At 43.5% G+C, this 23,845-nt stretch overlaps 1 protein-coding gene across 1 annotated transcript in view; it reads left to right on the top strand.

Moving 5' to 3' along the window:
- Positions 1-23,845, top strand: part of dner (delta/notch-like EGF repeat containing) — a 297,241-nt gene that overhangs the window by 146,178 nt on the left and 127,218 nt on the right. The window contains exons 3-4 of the mRNA XM_041182998.1: positions 14,310-14,410; positions 16,285-16,451. Of these exons, the coding sequence (XP_041038932.1) occupies positions 14,310-14,410; positions 16,285-16,451 (268 nt within the window). The remainder of the gene's footprint in view (positions 1-14,309; positions 14,411-16,284; positions 16,452-23,845) is intronic.

Raw genomic sequence — 23,845 nt, 5'->3', positions numbered from 1 at the left:
CAGCAGGCCCCGCTACCCCTTCATCTTGAGGGAGGTGTTCCTCCCTTTGCTGAGCCAGGTGCCTCTGCCACGTTCTTCTTCATCCCTGCTCCCTGTAAGCCATAAGGCACATGGCTAAATCACCAGACTCCATGATCCTGATGTTCTCCTCCTGCAAGATCAAAGGGAGAGGCATGGGGGGTGTTGCATAGGTGTCCTAAGAACCTCTCTTGGTTAGGTCTGAAGGCCCCTTCATGCATGCAGGAGAGTGCTGGCCACCACTTGGATGGTAGTGCGCTCATTGGCTATCCGAAATCCCACCCACCTCTGGCCCACTCCACTTGACCGATTGGCAGCAACTTCAGCCGCTGCACCGCATGCTGTGCTCTTAGCTCAGGCACAGGCATTTCCCTAACCCACACTGCAGGGCTGCACTGTTAGCTTGAACCATAATGGATACTGATATGAACCTGCTCGAAGAGATTGCAAGGGGTTGTGAGCGCCTCCACCAGTGACTGCGCCATGGCCACCTTTCGCAAGGGGAATGTACAACCTGCCCATTCAGCCAATTGCTCTGCTTTCCCCCTAAAACACACATTAATTTGCAGCCTGCGCCCAAGGGGTGAACATTTCTGGAGTATATGGTGGCAGTTTCATGCTTTAGCATTGCTTGAGTGGGCCGAAAAGCTTCAGTGGCTCCGACTCCAAGCCTGTCAATGGAACTCCTGCTGAACGGTCTCAGCTGTGGAAGAATGCTCACTTTTGACAAGTTTTTCCAAGTGCCTGGCTGCTTCCCTTCCTTCCCCTCCTCCCACCCCGGCACTTCCTTCAGTCTGTGCTGCCTTGCCCCCCATTCCCCCCAGCAAGTGTTTTAGAGTATTTCCTTCAGCCTATGCTTCCATGCCCCCCCATTCCACCCACCCTCCCCCCGCTGGCCCAACCCGCACTGGAGTCCTTGCCCTGGCACCGCACTGAAAGCCAGCGGGGAAAAAGCGACTCGCCTATGCCCCTCGTGAATGCACGGCGCCTCTTTCTTGATATCCTATGGGCGACGCTCACGATCGCTGCGCAAAGTTGTGCGCACCCACCTCCCGAGTTCCCCTCAAAGTTCAGCTCTCCAGGTGCACACCTTTTAAAGGCAGTAGTGACACATGCCGTCCTGGAGTCATGGCAGCGTGTGTGGTTAAAATTGATTGGGGGGGGTGGGATGATTCCAGCGAGCAGGGCTTATAACAAGATGCTAAAGTATTGAAATTAGGTTCCTGATGTGTGGCAGCGGGAAACACAGTCTGCTATCGACAGGTGGAGCGGACGATTGCAAACTGATTTCACAATGGCATTAAACCGATTTTTGGCCTTCTTGCCATATTGTTCCCCGCCCCGCCTGCCATAACTCCCGATGGGAGAGGTTAGTGCGGCAGCCAGAAAGGGCAGTGCAAGGGCACCTCAAAACGGAGGCACTCTCGGAAGTGTGAACATAATTCTAAATATAAAGAAGCTCCATGCCAATTGGGCCATTAGGGGAACCCCTCTAGAGGTTTCGTTTGGGTTGCAGGTGTAGCCTTTCACCCCTGCAGCTATCACGTCATTGGAGCATGGCACCATCGGCTCTGATAGCTCCTTGGCCTACTGCCAGGAGGCTGCCTCCATGGAGCTGCTGGATTCCGCATGCAGCTGGCGTCTGCTCTGGTGCCAGCCTCACCATTCCTCACATTAGGTTTTTGATTGATCGTTATTGACTACCTGTCACTGCTGGGCGGGTGCTGCTGCCAATGTTTACCCACCTCCGGCTAGAATGCTCGGAGGCAGGAGCCTGTTGGGGTGACCTTGCTCCCTGTTCTGCCTTCAATTCGCCTCTGCAGGATTGTGAAGATTCCATCTATAGCCTCCAGATAGCCAATGTTTTATAGTTGTACATGGAAATACACGTTCCCTGCCTGTGCTCACAAAATCCACATCTTGAGGCAAATCAACATGTTACAATACATTCAATAAGGAGAAATATCGGTTTCTATAATACTATAAAGAGGGATGATGTCCTGCAACAAGAATTTAGGGAGCTAGGTAGCAGATTGAAAAGCAGGACCTCAAGGGTTGTAATCTCTGGATTACTCCCGGTGTCATGTGCTGGCGGATAGAGCAGATGAATGCATGGCTGAATAGTTGGCGCAGGAGGGAAGGCTTTAGATTTCTGGATCACTGGGTCCGTTTCTTGGGAAGATGGGACCTGTACAAGTCTGACAGGTTGCACTTGAACCAGAATGGGACCTATATCCTTGCAGGGGGCTTTGCTAGTGCTGTTGGTGGGGGTTTAAACTAATTTGGCATGAGGATGGGATACGGAGTAGAGGTAGAGTAGGGAATGATGCACAGACAAGTATAGAAGAAAAACCAAGTCAGTCTGGAAGGCAGAGCATATTTGGTCAAGTGTTAAGGCACAAGGGAGCATGGCAAGGCTGGGTGGCATTTATTTTAATGCAAGGAGTGTTGTGAGCAAGGCAGATGAGTTGAGGGTGTTGATTAACACATGGGGATATGATCAGTTCTAACAGGACTAGACAGAGTGCAGGAAGGATGTTCCCGATGGTGGGGGAGTCCAGAACCAGGGGTCACAGTCTAAGGATATGGGGTAGACCATTTAGGACTGAGGTGAGGAGAAATTTCTTCACTCAGAGAGTGGTGAGCCTGTGGAATTCACTACCACAGAAAGTAGTTGAGGCCAAAACATTGTATGTTTTCAACAAGGAGTTAGATATAGCTCTGGTGCGAAAGGGATCAAAGGATATGGGGAGAAAGCGGGAGCAGGCTATTGAGTTGGATAATCAGCCATGATCATAGTGAATGACGGATCAAGCTCGAAGGGCCAAATGGCCTACTCCTGCTCCTATTTTCTATGTTTCAATATCATTGAAATCACAGAGACATGGTTGAGGGATGGGCAGGACTGGCAGCTCAATATTTGGGGGTGTAGAATCTTCAGGCAAGATGTGGGGCAGGGGGTGGGGGGGTGCAGGGGAGGGGGGCAAGGGGGGAGATAAAAGAGGAATTGGAGTCGCACTATTTATCAAGGAGTCAATTACTGCATAAGGAGCGATGATGTCTTAGAAGGTCTCTCAAATCAAACCATATGGGTAGAGCTTAAAAATAAAAAGGGGGCAATCACATTGCCAGGAGTGTACTATAGGCGCCAAACAACCAGGAAGAGACAGAAGGGCAGTATGTGGGCAAATCTCAGAGAAGTGTAAAAATAATAGGGTAATAATAGGAGATTTCAACTTCCCCAATATTTACTGGGATATACAAAGTGTGAAAGGCTTAGAGGAGGATGAATTTTTAAAATTTATCCAAGAGACCTTTTCAAGCCAGCACATAGAAAGTCCTATAAGAGAGGTGCTGGACCTAATTTTAGGGAATGAAGCCGGGCAAGTGGTAGAAGTGTCAGTGAGGGAGCATTTCGGTGATAGTGACCATAACTCAGTAAGGTTTAAGGTAGTTACAGAAAAGGACAAAGATGGACTGGAAATAAAGGTTCTGAATTGGGAGAAGGCCAGCTTTAATATGATGAGATAGGACCTGGCCAAAGTGGACTGGGAGCAGCTACTTGTAGGAAAATCAGAGCAGTGAGAGTCATTCAAAAAGGAAATAGTGACAGCCCAGGGCCAACATGTTCCCGTCAAGTTGAAGGGTGGGACCAACAAGTCCAGAGAACCCTGGATGTTGAGGAATGTACAGGATTGGATAAGGTAAAAAAGGGATGCTTATGGTAGATACCAAGGGCTCAAAACAGCAGAAGCCCTAGAGGAGTATAGAAAGTGCAGGGGGTTACTTATAAAAGAAATTAGGAGAGTGAAGAGGGGGTATGAAAAAACATGATGGGTAAAATTAAGGAAAATCCAAAGGCATTTTATAAGTATGTTAAGGGCAAGAGGATAACCAGGGAAAGAGTAGAGCCTATTAGGGACCAAAGTGGCAATCTCTGAGAGGAGCTGGAAGACATAGGTGAAGTTTTAAATGAGTGTTTTGCATCTGTATTCATTATAGAGAAGGACAATGTGCACTTCATGTGCCTACATATGTGCCCTTCTGTCTCTCCCTGACTGTTTGGGGGTCCATCGTACACTCCCAGCAATGTGATATACTTGAACAAATTAGCATTGAGAAGGAGGAGGCATTAGCGGCTTTAGCAGGCTTAAAAGTGGATAAATTCCCAGGTCCAGATGAGATGTATCCCAGGCTGCTGTGGGAGGCAAGGGAGGAGATTGCAGGGGCCCTGACATTAATTTTCAAATCCTCTCTGGCCACAGGGGAGATGCCAGAGGACTGGAGGACAGCTAATGTGGTACCATTATTCAAGAAGGGTGGTAGGGATAAACCATGGAACTATAGGCCAGTGTCTAACATCAGTGGTAGGGAAACTTTTGCAAAAATTCTGAGGGACAGAATTAATCTCCACTTGGAGAGGCAGAGATTAATCAAGGATAGTCAGCATGGCTTTGTTAGGGGCAAGAAATCGTGTCTAACAAATTTGATTGAATTTTTCAAGGAGGTGACTAGTCGTGTAGATGAGGGTAGTGCAGCTGATGTAGTCTACAAGGACTTCAGTAAGGCTTTTGATAAGGTCTCACATGGGAGACTGTTCAAGAAGTTAAGAGCCCATGGCAATTTGGCAAATTGGATCCAAAATTGTCTTAGTGGTAGGAGGCAGAGTATGATGGTCAAAGGTTGTTTGTGCGACTGAAAGCCTGTGTCCAGTGGCATACCAAAGGGTTAGGTGCTGGGTCCCTTGTTGTTTGTAGTGTACATTAATGATCTAGACATGAATGTAGGAGATATGATCAGTAAGTTCGCTGATGGCACGAAAATTGGTGGCGTCATAAATAGCGAGGAAAGCCTTAGCCTACAGGTTGATATAGAGGGCTGGTCAGATGGGCAGAACAGTGGCAAATGGAATTTAATCCTGATAAGTGTGAGGTGATGCATTTTGGGAGCACTAAAAAGGCAAGGGGGTACACGATGAATGGTAGGACATTAGGAAGCACAGACGATCAGAGGGAGCTTGGTGTGCATGCCCATTGATCCTTGAAGGCAGCAGGACAGGTAGATAAGATGGTTAAGAAGGCATATGGGCTACTTGCCTTTATTAGTTGAAGCATTGAATACAAGAGCTGGGAGGCTATGATGGAGCTGTGTAAAGCGTTAGTTAAGCCACATCTTGGGTACTATGTGCAGTTCTGGTTGCCACGCTATAGGAAGGGCATGATTGCACTAGAGAGGATGCAGAGGAGATTCACCAGAATGTTGCCTGGGCTGAAGTGTTTCAGCTATGAAGAGAGACTAGATAGACTGGGGTTGTTTTCCTTAGAGCAGAGAAGCCTGAGGGGGGACCTGATTGAAGTGTACAAAATTATGAGCGGCATAGATAGCGTAGATAGGAAGAAATGTTTCCCCTTAATGGAGGGGTCAATAACTAGGGGGCATAGATTTAAGGTAAGGGACAGGAGGTTTAGAGGGAATTGAAGGAAAAATTTTTTCACCCAGAGGTTGGGGTGTATTTGGAACTCACTGCCTATTTGCCACTTTGGTCCCTAATGGGCCCTACTCTTTCCCTGGTTATCCTCTTGCCCCTAACGTATTTATAAAATGCTTTTAGATTTTCCTTCATTTTACCCACCAGTGTTTTATCATATCCCCTCTTCGCTCTCCTAATTTCTTTTTTAAGTAACCCCCTGCACTTTCTATACTCCTCTAGGGCTTCTGCTGTTTTGAGCCCTTGGTATCTGAAAGGGTAGTACAGGCCGGAACCCTCACAATCTTTAAGAAGTATTTGGATGAACACTTGAAACACCATATCATACGAGGCTACGGGCCAAGTGCTGGAAAATGGGATTAGAGTAGATAGGGGCTTGATGACCGGCATAGACATGATGGGCCGAAGGACCTCTTTCCGTAAAACTCTACGACTCTATGACTATGACTGTGTTTAATTGCTGCAAAATGGCTTCTGAGAGTTGTGATTCATCTTCAAACCCCAGCACAGGCCAGAGCCACAAGATACATGCTGCCATTAGCATTCTTATTTAGCACAGCCTTGAGATGCTGAAGCAACCAGCCTGGTGCTTGGACTGCTCAGGGAGGCTTGCAGTATACCTCAGAATGCATTGGAAGAACCATTGTGGACCTGCCATATACAGAGCCATAATAACTGCTGTAGATAGATTTCAAAGAGGGTCAGCGGTGAAACACGGAAGAAGAGGAAAATTATGATGCAGGCCATAATGCACGAAGGAGGTGAAAGTAATTTGTTTCCAACTGATGCACAGATGTGGCCCTTTTAACAGGATACATATATGCAATCAATTTGTTTATTTGTGCCTTTTTTGTTGTTGCATGCCAGCCCTTTATGTTGATTTACTGCTGTCGCAATCCTTGGATGTCAGGGCCACTGTGACCCCTTTTAAGATGGCTTGCCTCTGCGCTTATCTTCAGGTCATATATTTTCTCCAGCATTTCCCATCAAGTATACCGAGTAGTGGAGAGTGCAGTTACTAAGTTATTATGTGTTGCTACATCAGAACATCTGGTTGCACATGTTCCCTTTCCCAAAGATATATTTTTGCCTCCCCATCAAAGCATTTTTTGCGAACTTGAAGGAACATCTTCAGTGTACCTTGTCTTTCACTACTATCTTTCCGGGAAATTACAACTTTCTTTTAAAATAACTATGCCAACTATTGGAGATGTTAAATGTTTTTATTCATGGAACAATGAATATAAAGAATGTCTGTGATGAGATGTGACAAGTGCTGTTCCTTGCTGCTTCAGATTCCTGTCTTCTAAATTGTGAATCCTTCCTAAGTGAAATCCTAATGAAATGCAGAAGTGTTGGGGCTGGCTGCAAGCTCTTGTCCTGCAGCCATTAGAGATTTTGCTGGCATAGTGCCCCAATGTGTTTGCGCCCTTGAGGGCCCAGCTCCTGCTGCAGCAACATCATGCGTTCCCCTCAAAGGGCATGAAGTGCTTGTGGAGAGGCATATGCTGCTATGTTAATAATGTTGGCATTCAAGGCACACAATTGTTTTTATGGTGCTGCATTTTAATGTTAGATGATGAGTCCTCAAAGCAGCCAGTGAGATGAGAGTAGAGAGTAATGCGCTGTCACAAGGTCACTGAATCCTTCCTTAATCATTGTCTTAAGTGTATCAAAATCAGCTGATATTGCCACTTGCATGGTTAGTCACGACCATCTCAACAGCAGCACAAGACAACCCTTCCTACCATATTCATGTGGCTATCTGTGGTCTCTACTGCAGATGCCACTGATAGCATGAAGCTGACAATGGCAGCTTGCAGGCCGTGTTCTATAACAACACCAGTTATAGCCTTATGGATTGGATGCACCAGTTCAGCTTTACATTCAGCTTACTATGCATGGAGCCAAGTGTACTCCTTACTCTGTGGCAGAATCAGCATCCTTCTTCTTAAAGCAATTTTAATATTTCTGTCTGGCCATTATGTGGACTTCCATGGGCACTTCCTTGGCCTCTCTTCCTGCCATTCTTCTCCTGTGCTCTATGTCTTACCCCATGATCCTTCCTCAAAATCACCATCTGGCTGCTCCTCACTGTGTCTGGGATGATACACCCTTGAATTCAATGTGATATTGGATGCATTATGGGCTTTTGACCATAGGGTATACCATCCTGTAACTCCCCTCCTTTTGACACCTGTGCAAAATGAGAAAAGACTAACATGTACTCGCATAGCATTTTATCACGTTGCCAGAAATGTCCCAAAGCATCTCACATATAATTAATTACTTTAAAGTGCAAGTATTATTTACCCTAAAGCAGTGAATGCACTTGCCATCTACAGTGTTCTAAAGGGATCATTTGTTGTAATATTTATTAGTGTGTGTGCTGACCAGGGAAAATAATATTTGAGCTAAACACATGCTTCAATATCCCTTGCAACTACTGATGTCTTGTAGTCTATTACATTGGTATGGTATCTTCAAACATGCCTGAAATGGGGCAACACTTCTAGCCATCTGTTCGGGTGATTGGCTTGTGAGGTGGAGCCATTGGGTTTCCTGCCCCTCTAATTAGCAAGGTGTTCCAATAGTATGAGCAGTTCATCAATGTGATTCTAATGAGATGCATCCATAAAATAGTTAGGCTTCCGACTACTCTCATTGGATGGCCAGAGGGCTTGCTCTGTCCCTGCTGTAAGTTCTTGTGCCTATCTTGTGTTGGTCCATGTTCTATAGAGAACCTTGTTTCTTTAATGGGGAGACCCAGAGGCATGGAGATGAGGCTTGTATGACTGTGAAATCAGTAATTGTCCTTGTGGCTCTTTGGAATGCTGATCTTAAGGATGTCACTCCACAGTATCTAGAAATGCACCTAGTTGATTTCAGAGACCCTGCAGTTTTTTTATCTTTAGGAAAAATAAATTTGTGGCCTTTATGAGAGCTTTTGTGCTCAATGTATGATTTTCAGCCTTGTTTCTTGTTTTCTGGGAAATGTGATCATTAATTCTTGCTCCATTGTTTTTAAGGAGCATCTTAAACGAGAAGCGAGAGAGAGAGATGTGGAGAAGTTAGCGAAGTAGTTCCCAATTAAGCATCTGGGCAGCTGTTATAGAGTTGATTTTCGAGGTAACTTTTCTTGGTGGAAACATTGAACTTTATTTACAAGACAGCAGCAGCAGCAGCTACATGTGTGCATCAAACTCTATAACTAAAGAACACCTCACTTCTAGAGGTTCCCTGTGCTGCTAACCCATTGGTTTACACAGATCATGTGATCTTACAACACAGGATTATTCTTAAAGCTGCAGTCCTATGTTTATCAGAACTATAATTACTACATTCCTCCCCCTTTAACTTGTCTGTACATTTTGTATTTACAAAGATATTCATCTCATGAAATTATAGGTTCAGTCTTTCAAGTGGTTTCCTGACCCGTGTGGAACATTGTAACTCCATGAATTCCTATTCTTTGGCAGGAACCACATTCTCTGGAACCGCATTAACATCAGGTACCTCATTATGCACAGGCATTTCAGCGTCATCCACTCCAACAGAGACATCGGGCATGTCTATCTTTGGTTGAGCAACTTAAACATGAACAGCAATGGTTACAGGTGGAACATCATTTTGTTGGGATTATCTCCCTTCTTCTTAAATGATTTACATGATTACAGGTTATCCGGTCCTCCACTCCACGTGGTACAACAATTGTCCGGTCACAGAGCTTACTTTACCAGGTAACCACTTCAGTCCTCCACCAAAATTCCTTACATATACTGCTTCTCCAACAGTAAATTGTTGCTCCCGACTATACAAATCATCATTCGCTTTTTGGTTCCTTGACTTTTCTCCACCTTCCACTCCAAATTGGGAAGTCAGACTTAGTCTTATTCGAAGATGACACCTCATCAGTAACTCTGCAGGTGTTGCACCTGTCATAGTGTGGGGGGTTGTCCTGTGGTTAAATAGGAGACGAGCAAGTTTACTTTCCAATGATCCACTTGTTAACTTTTTCATTTCTGCCTTAAAAGTTTGTACTGCTCTTTCTGCCAGTCCATTAGATGACGGATGGCATGGTGCAGTCTTCGTGTGGTTGATATCATTCAGACTGACAAATCTTTGAAATTCAGCGCCAGTAAATGCAGTACCATTATTGGAGACAAATACTCCTGGCAATCCATGAATAGCAAAGATAAAGATAAAATACTGCGGATGCTGAAAATCTGAAACAAAAGCAAAAATAGCTGGAAAAACTCAGCAGGTCTGACAGCATCTGTGGAGAGGAACACAGTTAATGTTTCGAGCCCGTGTGACTCTTCATCTGAGTTTTTCCAGCTATTTTTGTTTTTGTTTCATGAATAGCAAAGCTTTGACATAGTTTTTCTATAGTAACACTTGACATTGGTGACTTAACCTCATAAACGTCTAACCACTTGGAATGAGCATGTGTAATCGGTAGAAACATGGTTCCAAGGAAAGGACCAGCGTAACCTATGTGCGATCTCACCCAAGGTCTACCAAGCCACTCCCATGGGTGTAACGGGGCTGCCACTGGCAACTTTGTAGCTGTTGGCATTGCACATTTAATCACCTTCTCAATATCACCATCCATTTCCCACCACCATAGATAACTTTGCGCTATCGTCTTCATGCATGAGATTCCCAGATGGGCACTGTGTAACTTTACTAAGAGTGGTTCCCTTCCTTGTGAAGGAGCTACTTCTCGTGCATCCCATAATAGACTACCATCTTGCCTGCTCATTTTGTGTCTTCAGTTGAAAAATGGCTTCAATTCATCAGAGGCTTGCTCCCCGGACCATCCATGTAACACTTGGTCTCTCACTCGACACAGGACTGGATCACGATTTGTCCAGTTTCTTATCTGCCTGGTACAGGCTGGTGAGGAATCCAGGGAATTCATCACTAATACAAGCTCTTGGGGAATTGGGACTTGGTCATTGTCCTCTTGGTGACTTAGGTCATCGGCATTGGCTATATGAACCCCTGGTCTATGCACAAAGGTGCATTCATATGCTGCCAAAATTAGGACCCATCTTTGAATTTGTGCAGAAGCTATGGGAGGAATAGCCTTTTCCTCACTAACCAGACCCAAAAGTGGTTTGTGGTCTGATACTATCGTGAAGTATCGCCTATGCACGTATTGGAATTTTTTTACATCAAAAATAATCGACAGACCTTCCTTTTTGATTTGAGAATATTCTTTTTGAGCTTTGTTAAATGGCCTGGATACATTGCGTATCGGCCTCTCAGCACCGTCATCCATCCTGTGAGATAGTACTGCTCCCACTCCATAGGGGGATGCATCACAGGTTAGCAGCAATTCCTTTGTCAGGTCATAGTGCACTAACAAATTTGAAGAGTGCAAGAGCTGTTTTACTTTCATGAAGGCTTCTTCTTGGGGTGACTTCCAAACCCAACACTGGTTTTTCTTTAGCAATGAATGTAGAGGGGCGAGAATCATTGATAAATTTTGTAGAAATCAGCCATAATAATCTCCCATCCCTAAAAATTATTTAGGTTCAGAGGCGTTCTTAGATGCAGGTGCCTCTCTGATTACTTTAACCTTCTCTTCAACAGGGTGTAACCCTTGAGCATCTACCCAGTGGCCCAAATAAATGACTTCATTTGCCTGGAAAGTGCATTTCTCCTTCTTTAGGTGCACTCTTGCTTTTAAAAGTCATTTCAGGATGTCCTCTAGATCAGCCAAGTGTTCCTTTTCCATGAATCCAGTTATTAACATACCATCCATGTAGACCACAACCTGAGGTAGTCCATGTAGCAAGCTCTCCATTGTCTTATGAGTAACGGCACAGGCTGAAGAAACACTGAAGGGCAGGCATATCTATTGATATAACCCTTTGTGGGTGTCTATGGTCATAAATTCTTGAGAGGCATCATCGAGTTCCATTTGCTGATATGCATGATTCATGTCAGGCTTTGTATACGTTGTCCCTCCTGCTAGTTTGGCATAGAGGTCTTCAATCTTGGGAATGGGTACCTGTCCAGTTTGGCTGCTTTATTGATCATTAGTTTATAGTCCCCACAGATCTGGATGGCCTGATCCAGTTTTAGGACAGTGGGTGCTGCCCACTCTGAGAACGGAACCGTTTTTATGACACCCAGCCTCTCTAACTGGTTCAACTCAGTGTCAACCTTCTCTCTCAGGGTGTATGGCACTGGCCTTTCTTTCAAGAAGTGAGGAGTTGCTTCCAGGTCCACGTAAATCTTGATCTGTAGGCCTTTGGTTTTTCCCAGTTCATCCTTGAAGACGGTGTCATTTTTTTACAGCTCTGGTAGTCCTCCTGCTCGCAATCAGAAGATTTTGGACCAGTTTAATTTAATCTATTTCAATCAACCATGATCTGGAAGGCTTGGTCCTTCACCTTCTACCACCATCACTGGTAGTTGTGCTGCTTGGTGTCTATAATAAACAGTTACTCCGGTGATACCTTTTACCTGTATTTCTTCACCTTTGCACATTTTCAACTTGGCAGAGATTTGTTCCAAATTTAATTGTTGAGCACCTTTATTAAAATATTAAAAGCAGGGAGGAAAAGAGGAGAGCGATTCTCCTAAGTATTTGTTGAGCACCTTTATTAAAATATCTGAAAGTATGTTTTCCTGCTACATTAGTAGAAGCACCAGTATCTACTTCCATTTTTAAGGGTTTATCATTCACGTACACTGTGACAGTAATTGGCTCTGCCTTTCCAACTTTCATGTTGAATAAGGAATAAATGTTTGTTGTTCCTGGCTCTTCCACACTATGTACTACATTGGACTTTGTTTGTTGCCTGGAAACCTGTTTTAATCTCAGTTTGTAACGCTTCAATATGTGCCCACTTTTGTGGCAAAAATAGTGCTCTACCTCTTTAAATCGGCAAATGTCAGGAGTATGATTGTTTCCATGTTGATAAAAGTTTTCGAATTTGTTGCTAAGCTGTTTCCTTTAAATCTTCAGTTAGCGGAGGCTGTTTCTCGCTTCATGGCAGAGTCCCAGCTTTTCGCGCCACTCTTGGCTGACTGTTCCTGCCCAACTAGGAAAACGGTACCATTTTTCACACCTTGAATTGCATGTGAATCCCTTACAGCACTTTCCCTCACAAGCACTATTTCTAACACTTTCTTCAAATCCAAGATTCACTTCAGCCAGCAATCTTTGCTGAATAGCATCCTCTTACACGTCACAGACCAAATGATCCCTGAGCATATCATTCAGGGTTTCAGTGAAATCACAAAATCCCTTTAGCGGTTTTAATTTCGCCACTTGGTAGCAATGGTCTCCCCTGGGGCTCATTCCGTGAATTGAACCTGAACCTCTATATTGTGACTGAGGGCTTGGGTTGAAAATGTCACTTAATGAGGTCTACTAATTCACTGAAGGTCTTCAAATCTGGGGCACTGGATGCCGTCAAGCTTCAAATTAAACTCTAGGTCTTGCTCCCACAAATACTTAGGAGAATCACTCTCCTCTTTTCCTCCCCTGTGATTTTGTTGGCTTGAAAATAGAACGCAAGATGTTCTATATATTGAGACCAGTCATCTGTGGCTGGTTCAAAGGGATCGATTCTGCCAAACTGTGGCATCTCAGATGAGCATATCTTCCTTTCTTTTTAATGATCTTAGATACTTACAATCGCTGGGTGAGGGACAGCATTGGATCTGATTTATCATCATTGCCAGGTTGTTATAAAGTTGATTTTCCAGGCAACTTTCCTTGGTAGAAATATTGAACTTTATGTACAAGACAGCAGCAGCAGCTACATGTGCACATCTAACTTTATAACTAAAGAAGAACTCTCCCCTAGAGTTCCCCGCACTGCTAACCCATTGGTTTACACAGACCATGTGATCTTACAACACAGGATAATTCTTAAAGCTACAGTCTTACATTTATTAAAACTATAATTACTATAGCAGCTGAAAGTTCATCCGCCAATGGCAGAGAGATAAAAATTGAGGATGCACATGAGGCCAGCATTGGAGAAACGCAGAAATCTCAGAGGGTTACATGGCTGGAGAAGGTTGAAAGCATAGGGACGAAACCATGGAGGGATTTCGAAACAAAGATGAGGATTTTAATACTAAGGCATTAGCAGATGGACTTCCAAAACGGGTCAGCAAGTACAGGGGTGATGGGTGAATTTTGCTGTGAGTTAGAATACAGGTACCAAGTTTTGAATTAATCTGTTTTTCCAGAGGGTGCAAGGAGAGAGGCCAGACAGAAAAAAACAGTGGAATTGTCATGTCTGGAGATAATAAAAGTATAGATGAGGGTTTCAGCAGCAAATGAGCTGAAGTTAGAGTGGAAATGGGCAATGTAACAGGAGTAGAAATAGGTGGTCTTGGTAATAGAGAGGATATGGTGTCAAAAGCTTGGTTCATGATCAAATAGAAGGCCATAGTTACAAAGTGTGATTTTAGTGAGGTTCAACCTCAAACATTGGCCAAGGAGGAAGATGGAGTCAGTGGCTTGGAAACATAGACTGGGATCTTCCGGTCATGAGCGGGATGAAAAATTCGGAGAGGCAGCCAAACATCAATTGACTTTTGGCAGGAATTTTGGAAGATCCTGCCCATAGTTTGTGATGGGGTCTGAAGACAATTGGTCTTCCCTATATTTAACTGAAGGAAATTTCTCCTTACCTAATACTTGATGTTGGACTATTGAAAATTACATATCCTGTTCAGCCTGGTACTGCCCTTATTTATAAACTCATAGAGCCAGAACTATCTTTAATCAGACTGCTAACAATTTTGACCTTTCTTTGTTAACCAGATGATCAACTCTTCAAACTTCCTCTGTGGAAACAATAGCTCCAATGAATCAGTTGACAGTCAGCCACCTGTTCTCGAAGTACCTGAGGAGACTGCACTAAGGTAGGGAAAAGAGAAATCCTGCTCAAATCTTGTTGGATGGATTTGGTAGAACTGACTGCATGCTACCATTAATGACTTGGAATTTTCAGTTGAAATGCTGGTGAAACTGTCAGCTTTTTCCATCATCACAAGTCTGAAACTGACAGCAATTTCTGCACCCAGACATTTGCAGTTAAATGCGCAAATGCAGAAGTTGCTGTAACTGACTCCCTGCTCCTCCATAGGATGCAATAGCAAAGTTTTCGCAGATGGAAATCATATGAAATCACTTAAATTGATGTGAACTTCCACTTTTAGACAGTAAACATTGCTATGCAAATACTTGAAAAAGTTACACCTTGTCAACTGAGGTGTAACTGGGATGTTAACGGCATACTAAGTTCATAATTATACTAAACAACCTCTCTGGCCCTGGAAAGTCAATTTTATATTTGTGGAATGTCAAAATTCTCCTTTATGATAAAACAAGATCCACAGATTGTTTTTTTTTAAATTGAAGTACACAACACAGTTTCAAGCTGCGAAAACAGTCTACCTTGAGAAACCATCCGAGGGGCCAATTGAGAATGCCCTCCCCACCTAGTGTGGGTTCCCCTCTGAGCCAGTCTTCAAGAATGAAGTTTGTGAAACAACTCCCATCTTCCCCATCTGAACAAAGTGAGATTAAGTCTCTGGATGGGCTCTTTACTGAACCCTCTGTTGCTGAGGATGTGAAAAGTCGTGACTATAATATTTCAGCATTCACCGTAATCCCATGTGTATATCCCAATCTTTATTTTGCTATCTGTAAAATGGTTAAAAATTGAAAGATAATCAGAAGTTTTCACTCCGTGGTTTGCAGACTGTGGGAGTTCTTCAGTGTGATTGGCTGCCTAACCTATTTGATAATATTACTGCTGCTAGATGTCAGTGATCTCCTTGAGCTAATACCAAATCAAAGTAATGCCATGAAGGAGAAATCCACACCTAAAGAAGTCACTATATCTATGTGGGTGGCTTTCTTCGAGGTCAGCAGTGAGCTGAGCCATTGTTATTTTGTACTATCTTACTTTAGCTGTGCATCATGCCCTGACAGAAAAAGCACTCAAGGTTTGCTAGCTGACCTTCACTTATGGGCTCTGTAAGCAGCCACGGGAGATATGTGAGAGACTGGCCCAAATTGTCTCCCCCCATGTGATAATGTTTGGTTACAAACATCAGACCAAAATCAGGCAAATCTTATGTGGGGGAATTTCAAGTGTAGGTCCATGTTGTTGTGCCATTCTGTACCAGGGTGGTATTCCAGCCACAGCCATCTCAGCTATATTGTGTTGGTAGGTAAAGTATTAGCCAAGCACACAAAAACACAGCTGAATTCCTTATCCATTGAGAAACATAATGCCCATTTTAAGGGTCAATGGTGGCCAGATGATTTGATCCAACCACTGTGATAGGAATGCCTAGAGTTGCTAACTGACTGATTTCATTAATATGACTGCACCGCAAATAATTTTTAATTGACCACATCCATAGCAATGATATTAGAAATGGCCACACAAGGGTGCATTGATGGTGCACTGGGTGGTCCACCTTTGTGCCTGAGATAGCTGATAGCTTTCAAGTAGAGAATGTATGAGTAGGTCAAAAATGCCAAATCAAAAATTTGAGTGAATCTGTGCTGGCACAGCTTCCAGTTCCTACTGGCAGGGGCTCCATACTAAGTAGCTTATGTTTTCACAATCATTTCAAGTTAAACCAGAATGCTAAGTGAAATGAGAGCTATATCTCTTTGTAAAACTCAAAAATCACACAAAGTAGTAGCTATTGAAATAAATTCTTCACTCAAAACATCAGTGAACAATTGAATTTATTTGTTAACTCTGCTTATCTTACAGAATTAAACTGAATGGGGTTGGCACATCTGTTGCTTTCTGGGAGGTCACTGAAGCTGAGTTCCAGCAATGTTCTGTTTCGAATGGAAAGAGCATCATGCCCTTGCACACCATCGACGGTTTTGTTCTGTTGGAGGAGATGGTGTCTTTGGGGAGCAACTATTTTATCGGTAAGGTGCTTCGGTACTGAGCTCCTTCACATCTCTTTGCTTTATTAGAACAGAGTGGTTTGATGCAAGCATCTTACAGGAGAAGATTGTTGAAGCTTCAGTGAGCTTACATGTCAAACAAGACAAAATGCACAAACTAAAATAAATACCTAATTGTGTGGATTATCAACTGACAAGAAATATAGCAGCAGGTAAACAAGAAAATGATAATATCATGAGACATTCTGAACTACAGACCTATGCTCTTTACAATTACACCAGCTGTGATTTGGCTTTTTGTAATGCCTCCTGCAGCTCTCTGATGCACAGTCATTTTAATCTGCAATAATCTGTCACTTCTTGTAGCTGAGAATTTATTGTTATTTGGACGTCAGTGTATTTATGTGGCATTCATAAGGTAGGTTCAAAGGAGTGGGTGGCCTGATAGTTCTTAACGTAGTCCATCCAGATCTGACGATGGATTGCTCAGCTAATTGTGTCCCACAGGCACTCCAATTGGCATCCTTTGGATTTGGTGGACTGCAGATAGAGCCTATATGAGGGGAATTGAGCCAAGATGAGAGTGAGTAAAGGGACAAGGGCATCCAAGGTGGAGATGACGGAATGATTGAGCAGATCTATTATTTGCAGTAATATGGTGGTTAATGGAAGACCAAATGCTATGCTGCTGGCAGCTTGTTCGTGGAGTTGTGAGTTTTCCTGCATTGAATACAGAAGGAAGAAAGGTTTGGAAGGGGGCTGAAGATGGTGATGGATATAAGGAAGTTGTTAGCTGTGGCCCTGTTTGTGATTAAGACCGTGGTAATAGATAGTCCACATAAGATGGCAAGGTCAAGGAGTTGGGTGTGAATTTGGAGAGAAGAGTTTATACAGAGGGAAAGGTTTAGGGAGGACAGGAGGCCAGTGAAATCAGAGAGAAGAGAAGGTGAGTTTAGGTGGAGATTTAAATGGTCAAGAAAAAGATACCACCAAATGAAGAGGCTGAAAGAGAAAGGTGATTTTGTTTAGAAACTCAGGATGGCACTTGAGGGCAACAGAGAATGTAAATTTGAAAGGAGAAATGAAAAGGAAGGAATTAGTGTGGAACGATTGTAGGAGAAGGGGCCAGATCAATAAGGAGAGAGCAGGGTGTGATTTGGTGATATGGATCACATTTTCATCGTTGTAGTTTGGGTTGTGCAGTTGATGGAAAGTACGACTGGGTGGGGAGGCTTCAGTAAGGGATGAGGCCTTGTTATGTTTGAGCCAAGTTTCAGTCAACATCAAGATATGCGATTGTCCACACTATATTTGGATAGCAAGGACCTTGTCCGCAGGTGGACAGGTATTCATGAGTAGACACATTGATTAAGTAAGACACGTTTTAAGATATCCAGCACATCAGTGAATCTCATAACTCTTGTGGTTAGAAGAAATTCCTATTGCAGCCCAGGCTGCACAGCTGATGATGTCAGCTTGTGTCATTTCAGGGGGCTAGCCACATGTAGGTATTCGGAAGGACAGAAAGTCACCAGCTGGACGTGGAGGCATGACAGCAGCTGACTATCTTCCTTAAGAGGATAAACTCAGAATTCCTGAAAAATGCATTGAAGCAAATTCTTGTGTCCCTCAGGTACTGTGAATGTCAATTCATAGAATGGGAAGCGGGATAAGAATCAATCCTTGGCCTAGGATAGCTACAGGAAGCTCTTGCCTGTTTCAGACCAGAACTTCATACTAACGTTCAAAGGACGTGGGATGGACATTATCATGTTTCTGTACACCAGTACTGTGCCACTTACAAACACACTCATAATCAGTGCCCAGGGTTAATAAAGGATTTGCTTCAGGCTAAAATTCATTGAAAAGGCAAATTAAGAAGATGATGTGAACAATTTCTATACTAGTTCTCTTATTCTGGTGCCACTTGGGCTTGCATGACCTTTTATGATCATTATTCCACTGTTTGTTTATTCTTTCAACTAGAACTGCCATTGAGTTTCCCAAAGGGCATATCCATGGGTGTGAGCATTTTGGAGAAGGAATATGTAGAAGATTAGTGAGATAGTGAGGCAGGTCGGGGTGTACCAGAGGTGTTCTGTGCCCTGCTGCTAGCATTCTTACACCCACATCCATGGACATTGGTACATATGCCTAACTTTGGTGGATGGTAAAGCCAAAGAGAGAAAAATGACTAGCATTTATATAGCACATTAAAAATATTCAGAACATCCAAAAACAAATTATAGCCTAATTAAGTGCTTTTGAAGCATAGTCACTGATGCAATGTAGGAAACAGTGACCAATTTGTACACATCAAGGTCTCACAAACAGTACTGTGATAATGACCAGATAATCTGGGTTTGCTTTTTGCCAAGTTGGGGGTGACTCTGGGGACCTTTAAAAATGGAGGGTGGGTCCATGTTCTGGATTCCCGACCCCATTCCCGGGGGTTCTGATATTCGGGAGTGCCTTTCAAGGGTTTGGGCTGGCTCCAGTCGTGAGCTCGTACCCTGCAAGCCCAACCTGCATTTCTGGGTTCCCAGCCAAGCCTCATTATTTATTCTTGGCTGAGAGCCTAGAGGTCCATTAGACTTTAAAACACCTGGGCCCCAGGGAAAATATTGCTTGATTAATAGCTCTGACTCATTGATCTCTTCTGTCAATTGCATAATGTTTATTTACACAAGATAAAGAGATTGCAAGTGCTTGCAGTTTCAGTTGTTGATACTTTAAAGGGTCTGGATGATTGACACTTGTATATTGCTGTAGTAAAGGATTCCTTTTAAGAAAGTGGAATGATATCAATGAATGATTTATTTTAAAAGCTTTCCTTTCCACATCCAGCTGTTTCTATAGCGTTCATTGTCTCTATACAATGTATATAGGCATGGAAGTGCCATAGCTTGGCACGGGGGCATGAGAGACCATAGGGGTGAGTGGGGGGAATGCTTTGGCATCGGGAGGAACATAGTTTAGAATGGAGAGCATGACAGGGTCTTAAGTGGGTGGATGGGGGGCATGAGGTGACATGGATGGGGCATGGGGAGAGTGTGGGGGTGTGTAGGGTGAGGCTGGTGGGCCTTTCTATTTTTATTATAACTGGGATTAAGTCCCAAAACACCGAGGTGGCCTTTAAACAGCCTGCCTCTGCATTTGGCAGTCCTGCTAGCTGTCTCCGAGCTTTTCCCTGGGTGTGCTGGCACAACTGCAGTTCTCAGCACTCCCCTGCCACGCAATATGGAAATCCCATCCTTGTGGGCACTCTCTCCTGAGGCAGATGGGCCGAGCCAGGAATTTTCCCAATTCTTGCTACCCGCCTCGAGGATGAAAACCCACCAGTCTCTTCCTGAGAGTGAGCCTCTGAAGACGAAGCTCTGAAGAAGAGTCAGACGGACTCGAAATGTTAACTCTGTCTTTCTCACCACAGATGCTGTCAGTCCTGGTGAGTTTTTCCAGCATTTTTTGTTTTTATTTATTCTCTTTCTGATGTTGGTTGAGGGACAAATGTCAGGCAAGATAGAGGTGATATAACTCCCAGGCTCTTCTTCAAAATAAAAGCAGAAAGTGCTGGAAAGCTCAGCAGATCTGATTATCCTTTCTGTGGGGGGAGAAATGAAGTTAATATTTTCACATCAACCACCTTTTATCAAAACTGGAAAAAGTTAGAGGTATAATAGGTTTTAAGCAAGTACTGTACAGAGGTGGGGGAAGTGCTTGTAGTTTCAGCTACAGTTTATATTTTAAAGGGTCTAGATGATTGACCCTTTTATTAAGCTGTAGTAAAAAGGAGTTTTTTTTAAGAAAGTGGAAAGTTATCAATGAATTACGTTTTAAAAGCTTTTTTTCACACATCCTATTGTCCTTATAGCACTCATTGTTTCTTTCCAATGTATAGTTGGTGAATAGACATGAAAGTGCCATAGCTTGGCAAGGGGGAATGAGAGGCCATAAGGGAGTGAGCGGGGGAGGGCATACCTTGGCATGGAGGGCATGAGAAGCCTTAAGGAGTTGGTGGGGGGAAACTTGGAATGGAGGGCATGAGGGGTCATAGGGGTTGTTTGCGGGGGCATGAGGGGCCACAGGGGTTAGGTAGAGTCATGAGGTCAAATGGATAAGGCATGGTGAGAGGAAGGAATAAAAGGAAATATCTGTGATAGGGTGGGAGGCAGTAGAGAGTAAATGACAAATGGTGCAATACAAAAGGAGATGGTAATGGGATAAGTGAAAAAAAAGATAAGAAAGGGAGGTGTAAATGGGAAAAACATAATCTTTTCCAACAGCTGTCATTCAAAAACAAAAACAAATAGAGATAGTGGTTATGATCTGAAACTATTGAACCCAGTGTTAAGCCTGAAAGGCTGTAAAGTATCTAAGAGAAAGATGAAGTGTTGTTCCTTGAACTTACATTGAGCATCACTGGAACAGTGTAGGAGGCTAAGGATAGAAAAGTCAGAGTTGGGGTGGACTGCAGAATTAAAATGACAGGTGACTGGAAACTCAGGATCAGGCTTTAGGACTGAATGGAGATGTTCCGCAAATTGGTCACCCAATCTGCATTTGGTCTCCCCAATGTAGAGAAGGCCACATCATGAGCAGTGAATACAGTATGCTAAATTGAAAGAAATACAAGTAAATCACTGCTTCACTCGGAAGGACTGTTTGAAAGAAAAAGCATATAATTCCTCAAAGGTGAGTGGCAGGTCAGAAGATTGGACAGAATATAAAGAGCTGCAAAGAATAACTAAAAGATTATTAAAGAGAGAGAAATTAGAGTACGAAAAATGCCAGCTAGAAATATAAAAACAGATAATAAGTGTTTCCACAGGTATTTAAAAAGGAAAAGGGTAAGTAAAGTGAGTGCTGGCCCTCTCGAGTGAAAATGGGGAATTAATCATGGAAAATAAAGAAATTGTGGAAGAATTGAACAGATATTTTGCATCTATCTTCACTGTAGAGGATACAAATAACATCCCAGAAATAGTTATGAATCAGGAGGTGAAAGGAAGGGAGGGACTTAAAACAATTACAATCGCCAGGGAAAGGGTATTAAGAAAATTATTAGAACTAAAAGCTGACAAGTTCGCAGGTCCTGATAGACTTCATCCTAAGGTCTTCTTCAAAAGAAGTGGCTGCCAAGATAGTAGGTGCATTGGTTTTAATTTTCCAAAATTCCCTAGATTCTGGGAAGGTCCCATCAGATTGGAGAATAGCGAATGTTACTCCTCTATTCAAGAAAGCAAGGAGCAGAAAACTACAGACCAGTTAGCTTAACATCTGTTGTAAGGAAATTGCTGGAACCCATTACTAAGGAGGCTATAGTGGGGCACTTAGAAATCTCAGTGCAATTAAGCAGAGTCAAAATGGTTTTGTGAAGGGAAATCATGTTTGACTAACTTCTTGGAGTTCTTTGGGGAAGTAACAAGCAATGTGGATAAAGGGGCACCTGTAAATGTGCTGTACTTAGATTTCCAGAAGGCATTTGACTAGGTGCCACATCAAAGGTAACTATGCAAAATAGGAGCTTATGGAGCAGAATTTTGCCCATGTCAGGTGGGCACAGTGGGCGGGCCCGGGAGCAGCCAGGAAACCGACTGCCATCCGCATTCGGGCCCCGACCGCGATTTCACGTCGGCTGGTCAAGTAACGGCCAGCCAGTGTGAAACTCGCGCCACAGCACTCAGCACAGCCGGGGTGGGGGCAGGAGGAGCGCGAGTGCTGAAGCTCTCGCATGCGCGCAAGGAAAATCTCCCTGAGGAACAGAGCTGCCTCAGGTCGCTGAAGAATTTTATCAATAAAAATAAAGATTTTTAAAGTAATGAAAACATGTCCCCCCCATGTGACTCTGTCACATGAGCAGGGATGTGTTAAACATGAGTGTAAAAAGTTTTTATTTCTTAAACCACTGGTCGAAACCTCATCCCGCCTGTGGATGAGGTTTCACCAAAAATACAAAGGCCACTTGGCCTTTTTTCCCACCTGCCAACCGAATGGTTGGACGGACAGTGAAAAATTCCAATCAATTAATTGATAAAGGCCTTAATAGGCTGTATAATTGTCGGCGGACGCGCTGCCAACTCCCGTGCGTGCCCGTCGATTGAAATATCGCACGTCATTTTACACTCGAGCATGATGCCTGCACGCCAAGCGGAAAATTCTGGCCATGGTGTAGGGGCAACATATTAGCATGGATAGAGGATTGGCGTGGATAACTGGAAGCAGAGAGTAGGGATTTGTGGGTCTTCTTCAGGTTGGCAAGATGTAACAAGTGGAGTCCCACAGGGATCAATGCTGGAACCTCAACTATTTCCAATTTATACCAATGACTTGAATGAAGGAATAGAATGTATAGTTGTTAAATTTGCTGATGACACAAAGATAGGTAAAAAAAAGTAAATTGTGAAGAGGACATACGGAGTCGGCAACGGGACATAGATAGGTTAAGTGAGTGGGCAAAGTATAATATGGGAAAATGTGAGCTTGTCCACTTTGGCAGGAAGAATTGGAAAGCATTATATTATTTAAATGGAGAGAGACTGCAGAACTCTGAGGTACAGAGGGATTTGGTGTCCTGGTACATGCATCAGGCAAAGTTAGTATGGAGATACAGCAGGTAATTAGGAAGGCAAATGGAATGTTGTCATTTATTGCAAGGGGAATGGAACAGAAAACTAGGCTTGTTTTGCTACAGTGCGTTGGTGAGACCACATCTGGAGTAGTGTGTATAGTTTTGCTCTCCTTATTTAAGAAAGGATATAAATGCATTAGAAGTAGTTCAGAGAAGGTTCACTTGACTGATACTTAGGATGGGGTTTTATGTTACAAGGAAAGGTTTGACAGGCTGGACCTGCATCCATTCGAATTTTGAAGATTGAGAGATGATCTTATTGAGACATATTAGATTCCGAGGGGACTTGACAAGGTGGATACTGAAAGGATGCTTCCCTTTGTGAGAGAGGCTAGAACTAGATACAGTTTAAAAACAATGAGTCTACCATTTAAGACAGAGATAAGAAGAAATTTTTTTCTCTGAGGGTTGTGTATCTTTGGAACTCTCTTCCTCAGAGAGCAGTGGAGGCAGGGTCAATGAATATTTTTAAGGCAGAGATAGATAGATTCTTGACTAACAAGGGAGTCAAAGGTTATCGGGGGTAGGTGGAATGTAGGACCTGAGGCTACAGTCAGATCAGCCATGATCTTATTGAATGGTGGAGCACACTCGAGGGGCCGAATGGCTTACTCCTGCTTCTAATTCGTATGTTCATATGTCTGGGGCCTTGGGAATGAGAAGGGAGGAAGTAAAAGGGCAAGTGTTGCATCTCCTGCTGCCTCATGGGAACATGATATGGAAAGTGGAAGGGATATTGAGCATGATTGATGGGTGCGCCAAGAGGTCACGGAAGAAACATTCCCTT

The sequence above is a fragment of the Carcharodon carcharias genome, chromosome 2 (assembly GCF_017639515.1).
Source record: "Carcharodon carcharias isolate sCarCar2 chromosome 2, sCarCar2.pri, whole genome shotgun sequence".
Taxonomy (NCBI): Eukaryota; Metazoa; Chordata; class Chondrichthyes; order Lamniformes; family Lamnidae; genus Carcharodon; species Carcharodon carcharias.
This window is presented reverse-complemented; position numbering and strand designations above follow the sequence as displayed.